Raw genomic sequence first — 6,639 nt, 5'->3', positions numbered from 1 at the left:
TGGGATTCTATGCGCTATGTGGGGCACTCCTTGGTTTCCTATGGGCGAGAGGAAATGGGCTGGGTGGGATCCCTATGAGATTCCTATGGATTCTATGGGTATTGGGGCACTCCTTTTCCTATGGGGAGGAAGGGACAGGATGGAACCTATGGGGCCTGGATGGCATTCTCATGGTATGTGGGGCACTCCTTGTTCCTAGGGCAGTAAATGGGTGGAAAAGGTTAATATGGATTCTATGGGGCACTCCTTGTTCCTATGGGAGAGGAATTGCTGGTTGGAGCCTAATGGGATTCTATGGATTCTATGGGTATTGGGCACTCCTTGTTCTATGAAGATCAGGAGGAATGGGGCTGGGTGGGATCCTATGGGATTCTATGGGGTCTGGATGGGATTCTATGGGTATGTGGCACTCCTTTGTTCCATGGGGGGAGAATCGGCTGGGGGGATCCTATGGATTCTAATGGGAGTCTGGATGAGATATCTATGGGTATGTGGGCCACTCCTTGTTCACCATGGGGGAGGATATGGCGCAGTTGGATTCCTATTAGAATCCTATGGCCTGGATGGGATTTCTATGGCGTATGTGGAGGCACTCCTTGTCCATATGGGCGGGAGGAACTGGGCGGCGAGTGCGTTATATGGATTCTATGGGCCTGGATGGATTCTTATGGGAATGTGGCCATCCTTGTTCCATGGGGAGAGAATGGGGCGGAGTCGAGTACTATGGATCCTATGGGGCCGAATGCGGATCCTTATGCGATCTATGGTATGTGGGGCACTCCTTGTCCATAAGCGCGGGAAGAATGGGCGGATGGAAACCTATGGGATTTCTATGGGGCACTCCTTGTTCCTATGGGGGAGAAAGGGGTTATATGGGGATCCTATGGTGTCTATGGGATACTATGGGATGTGGGGCACTCCTTGTTCCTATGGGGAGAGGGAATGGGGTGGGAGGGGGTTATATGGGGATCCTATGGGGCCTGAATGGGATCCTATGGGATTCTATGGGTATGTGGGGCACTCCTTGTTCCTATGGGGAGAGGAATGGGGCTGGTGGGATCCTATGACATCCTTATGGAATTCTTTATGAAGGTATGTGGGGCACTCCTTGTTCCCATGGGGAGAGGAAATGGGGCTGCTGTAGGGATCCTATGGGATCTCTATGGGTATTTTGGGGCACTCCTTGTTCCTGATGGGGGGAGGAATGGGTGGGAGGGTATATGTCTGGAAGGACCTATGGATCTATGGTATGGTGGGGGCATCCTTGTTCCTATGCGGGAGAGGAGGGGCGGAGGGTTATATGGGATTCTATGGCGGCACCTCCTTGTTCCTATGGGGGCACAGATAGAACAGGACGGCGTTATATGGGATTCTTATGGGTAGTGTGGGGGCACTCCTTGTTAAACTATGGGGGAGGAATGGGCAGGATGGAACCTATTGGGGCTGGATGGATTTATGGTATATGTGGGGCACTCCTTGTTCCTATGGGGGGAGGAATGGGGCGGGAGGGGGTTATATGGGGATCCTATGGGGCACTCCTTGTTCCTATGGGGAGAGGAATGGGGTGGGAAAAGGTTATATGGGGCCTGAATCCTATGGGATTCCATAGGGTCTGGATGGGATTCTATGGGTATGTGGGGCACTCCTTGTTCCTATGGGGGGAGGAATGGGGCTGGATGGGATCCTATGGGATTCTATGGGTATGTGGGGCACTCCTTGTTCCTATGGGGGGCACAAAAGGGATGGGAGGTGATTACATGGGGATCCTATGGGATTCTATGGGTATGTGGGGCACTCCTTGTTCCTATGGGGGGCACAGATAGAACAGGACGGGGTTATATGGGATTCTATGGGTATGTGGGNTATGGGATTCTATGGGTATGTGGGGCACTCCTTGTTCCTATGGGGGGCACAGATAGAACAGGACGGGGTTATATGGGATTCTATGGGTATGTGGGGCACTCCTTGTTCCTACGGGGGGAAGGAATGGGTCTGGATGGGATCCTATAAGATCCTATGGGGCACTCCTTGTTCCTATGGGGGGAAGAAATGGGCCCCATGGAATCCCATAGGATCCCATCCAGGCCCCATAGAATCCCATAGGATCCCTTCCAGACCCCATATAACCCCCTCCTGTTCCGTTTGTGCCCCCCATAGGATGGATTCTATGGGTTCCTATGGGTTCCTATGGGGTCTGAATGGGATCCTATGGGTTCCTATGGGGTCTGAATGGGATCCTAGGGATTCCTATGGGGACCAAAGGGATCCTATGGGGTCCAATGGGGTCTGAATGGGATCCTAGGGATTTCTATGGGATCCTATGGGTTCCTATGGGGTCCTATGGAGTCTGAATGGGATCCTATGGGCTCCTATGGGGTCTGAATGGGATTCTATGGGTTCCTATGGGGTCTGAATGGGATCCTATGGGATTCTATGGGGTCTGAATGGGATCCTATGGGTTCCTATGGGGTCTGAATGGGATCCTATGGGTTCCTATGGGGTCTGAATGGGATCCTGTGGGATCCTACGGATTCCTATGGGGTCCAAAGGGATCCTATGGGTTCCTATGGGGTCTGAATGGGATCCTACGGGTTCCTATGGGGTCTGAATGAGATTCTGTGGGTTCCTATGGGTTCCTATGGGGTCTGAATGGGATCCTACAGATTCCTATGGGGTCCAAAGGGATCCTATGAGTTCCTATGGGGTCCAAAGGGATCCTATGGGTTCCTATGGGGTCTGAATGGGATCCTATGGATTCCTATGGGTTCCTATGGGGTCTGAATGGGATCCCAGGGATTCCTATGGGATCCTATGGGTTCTTATGGGGTCTGAATGGGATCCTAGGGATTTCTATGGGATCCTATGGGTTCCTATGGGGTCTGAATGGGATCCTGTGGGATCCTACGGATTCCTATGGGGTCTGAATGGGATCCTACGGGTTCCTATGGGGTCTGAATGGGATTCTATGGGATCCTATGGGTTCCTATGGAGTCTGAATGGGATCCTAGGGATTTCTATGGGATCCTATGGGGTCCAATGGGGTCTGAATGGGATCCTATAGGTTCCTATGGAATCTGAATGGGATCCTATGGGGTCTGGATGGGATTCTATGGGTTCTTATGTGTTCCTATGTGTCCCATACCCGCTGCGCAGCGCGGTGACGATGCAGTCGGAGCAGAAGCGATGCAGGCACTCCTTGGTGGTCATGGTGTTCTTCAGCATGTCCAGGCAGATGGGGCACATCAACTCGCTGTGCAGGCTGCGAGGGGACACCGCGATCTCCGTCCCGTCCATGATGGCTTCCTGGGGACACATGGGCACTATGACCCATTGAGGCCTAGCAGACCCCATTCAGGCCCCATTGAGGCCTACCAGATCCCGTTTAGGCCCCATTAAGGCCTACCAGGCGCCATTCAGGCCCCATTGAGGCCTACCAGGCCCCGTTCAGGCCCCATTGAGGCCTAGCAGACCTCATTCAGACCCCATTGAGGCCTACCAGGCCCCGTTCAGGCCCCAGTGAGGCCTACCAGGCCGCATTTAGGCCCCATTAAGGCCTACTAGAACCCGTTCAGGCCCCATTGAGGCCTACCAGACCCCGTTTAGGCCCCATTGAGGCCTACCAAACCCCATTCAAGCCCCATTGAGGCCTACCAGGCCCCATTCAGGGCCCCATTGAGGCCTACCAAACCCCATTCAGCCCCATTGAGGCCTACCAGGCCCCACTTCAGCCCCCATTTCAGGCCTACCAGGCCCATCAGGCCCCTTGAGCCTTACCAGATCCTGTTTAGGCTCCATTGAGGCCTACCAGGCGCCATTTAGGCCCCACTGAGGCCTACCAGGCCACACTGTGGCCTTACCAGGCACCATTCAGCCCCATTTGAGGCCTACCAGCCCCCGTTCAGGCCCCATTGAGCCTACCAACCCCACTTCAGGCCCATTGAGGCCTACCAGATCCCCATGTAGGCTCCGATTGAGGGCCTACCAGGCGCCATTTAGGCCCCACCATGAGGCCTACCAGGGCCCCCATTGAGGCACTACAGAACCCGTTCATGCCCCACTGATGCCTACCAGGCCCCGTTCACGCCCCATGTGAGGCCTACCCAGGCCCCTGTTCAGGCCCCATTGAGCCACCAGAATCACCGTTTAGCTCCATTGAGGCCTACCAGGCCTTGTTCAGCCCCATTGAGGCCCTACCAGCCACATTTAAGTCCTTTTAGCCCCATTGAGGCCTACCAGGCCCCGTTCAGGCCACCATTGAGGCCTACCAGGCCCCGTTTCAGGCCCATTGAGGCCTACTAGCCCCGTTTAGCCCCCCACTGCGGGCCCTACCAAACCCGCTTTAGACCCTGTCAGGCCCCAACTAGCCTACCAGCCGCATTTAAGTCCTTTTAGGTCCCATAAAGCCTACCAGCCTCATTTAGGCCCCATTGGAGGGCCTTACTATGAACCCGTTCAGGACCCCATTGAGGGCCTTACCAGGATACACATCACCACCGTTTAGCCCATTGAGGCCTACCAGGCCCTATTAGGGCCCCAATTGTGCAATGAAGCACCTACCAGCCCGTTTAGCCCCACTGAGGGGCCTACCAGGCCCCACTTGGCCTAACCAGCACCATTCAAGACCCCATGCAGCCTTACCAGCCCCTTTCAGCCCCACTGAGGAAAGCCTACAGGCCGCGCAGATTTAGGCCCATTAAGCCTACTAGAACCCGTGTGCAGTCTGCCTCGTCCATTTGAGGAGGCCGTGACCACGTACCCCGTTAGGCCCCTTTGCGCCTACCAGGTCAACCAATTTAATTCAGGCCCCCTACTGATGACCTACCAGGCGCCTGCGTTCAGGCCGCAGTTGACGGCCTACCAGCCCCGTTTAAGGCCCCATTGAGGCCCGTCATCACCAGCCCTCGTTCAGGCCCGCATTGAGGACCGTCCTAAACACATCCCGTGTTAGGCCCGCATGAGGGCCTACCAGGCCCCGACAAATTATATCCTATCCCGCGCATTCAGATACTCTCTATAATCATTTGAGGAACAGCACGAATCACCAGGCCCCGTTCAGGCCCCATTGAGGCCTACCAGGCCCCGTTCAGGCCCCATTGAGGCCTACCAGGCCCCGTTCAGGCCCCATTGAGGCCTACTAGAACCCGTTCAGGCCCCATTGAGGCCTACCAGGCCCCATTCAGGCCCCACTGATGCTTACCAGGGCCCATTCAGGCCCCACTGAGGCCTACCAGACCCCGTTTAGGCCCCATTGAGGCCTACCAGGCCACATTTAAGTCCTGTTCAGGCCCCATTGAGGCCTACCAGACCCCGTTTAGGCCCCACTGATGCCTACCAAACCCCATTTAGGCCCCATTGAGGCCTACCAGACCCCGTTTAGGCCCCATTGAGGCCTACCAGGCCCCGTTCAGGTCCCATTGAGGCCTACCAGACCCCGTTCAGGCCCCACTGATGCCTACCAGGCCCCGTTTAGGCCCCATTGAGGCCTACCAGGCCCCGTTTAGGCCCCATTGAGGCCTACCAGGCCCTGTTCAGGCCCCATTGAGGCCTACCAGGCCCCGTTCAGGCCCCATTGAGGCCTACCAGGCCCCGTTCAGGCCCCATTGAGGTCTACCAGGCCCCGTTCAGGCCCCATTGAGGCCTACCAGGCCCCGTTTAGGCCCCATTCAGGCCCCATTCAGGTCTACTAGGCCCCGTTTAGGCCCCATTGAGGCCTACCAGGCCCCGTTTAGGCCCCATTGAGGCCCATTGAGGCCTACCAGGCCCCATTGAGGCCTACCAGACCCCGTTTAGGCCCCATTGAGGCCTACCAGGCCCCGTTCAGGCCCCACTGCGGCCTACAAGGCCCCGTTCAGGCCCCGTCCCTCCGTTACCTGCGGGGTCCGGTGCAGCTCATACAGGCTGAGCTCCCACGTCTTGCTGGCGCTCTGAGCGTTGGCGGGGGCGGCCATGATGGCCGGGACCCCCCCCGGGATCCCCCCGGACCCCTCCGCGCCTCCCCTTCCCCGCTCCTGCCCGCTATGGCGGCGCCCGACTTCCGCTTCCGGTCTGCATTGCGTCACTTCCGGCCGGTGGCGGAAATCGAGCGCGGAAGGCGTTGTCCCGCCCACCGCGTTCGTGGCGACCAATCAAAAGGAGCGGTTAGGAAGAACGAGCCAATCATGTGGCGCGGTTGTGAAGAGTGAGTTAGCCAATCGGGTGGCTCGGTTGGGGAATAGTTAGCCAATCAGATGGCACAGTTGGGAAGACTCGGGTGGGAAGAATGAACCAATCAGGAGGCGGCGCGGGGACAGAGCGAGCCAATCAGATTTGGGGGGCTGACGGCCCCATTTATTGCTATGGGGCTGCGGGGATCAAATGAAGAGACCGCCTGGAAACAGGGGGGATATGGGGTCAATGGGGTTATAGGGTTATATGGGGGCATTCCATTTACTCCCCATATAACCCCATATCCCCCATATATTTATATATGCCCCATATCCCCATATAACCCATATCACCCCATGATCCCCCCCTATATCCCCCATTATCCCCATATACCCCATATCCCCCCCATTCCCCCTATATCCCCATATCCCATATACCGCCATTATAACCCCATACGTAACCCATTTCACCCCAATCCCTTATAGTCCCCCCATA

At 56.3% G+C, this 6,639-nt stretch overlaps 1 protein-coding gene across 1 annotated transcript in view; it reads right to left on the bottom strand.

The window, feature by feature from the left end:
- Positions 1-6,052, bottom strand: part of LOC107307651 (E3 ubiquitin-protein ligase RING2-A-like) — a 16,259-nt gene extending 10,207 nt beyond the window's left edge. Inside the window, exons 1-2 of the mRNA XM_015851176.2 lie at positions 5,871-6,052; positions 3,143-3,303 (exon numbers count right to left, since the gene is read on the bottom strand). Of these exons, the coding sequence (XP_015706662.1) occupies positions 3,143-3,303; positions 5,871-5,948 (239 nt within the window). The 5' untranslated portion in view covers positions 5,949-6,052. The remainder of the gene's footprint in view (positions 1-3,142; positions 3,304-5,870) is intronic.
- Between the last annotated feature and the right edge of the window lie 587 nt (positions 6,053-6,639).

Source organism: Coturnix japonica, unplaced genomic scaffold (genome assembly GCF_001577835.2).
Source record: "Coturnix japonica isolate 7356 unplaced genomic scaffold, Coturnix japonica 2.1 chrUnrandom747, whole genome shotgun sequence".
NCBI lineage: Eukaryota > Metazoa > Chordata > Aves > Galliformes > Phasianidae > Coturnix > Coturnix japonica.
Note: the sequence above shows the minus strand (reverse complement) of the source record. Positions and strands in the feature narration are given on the sequence as shown.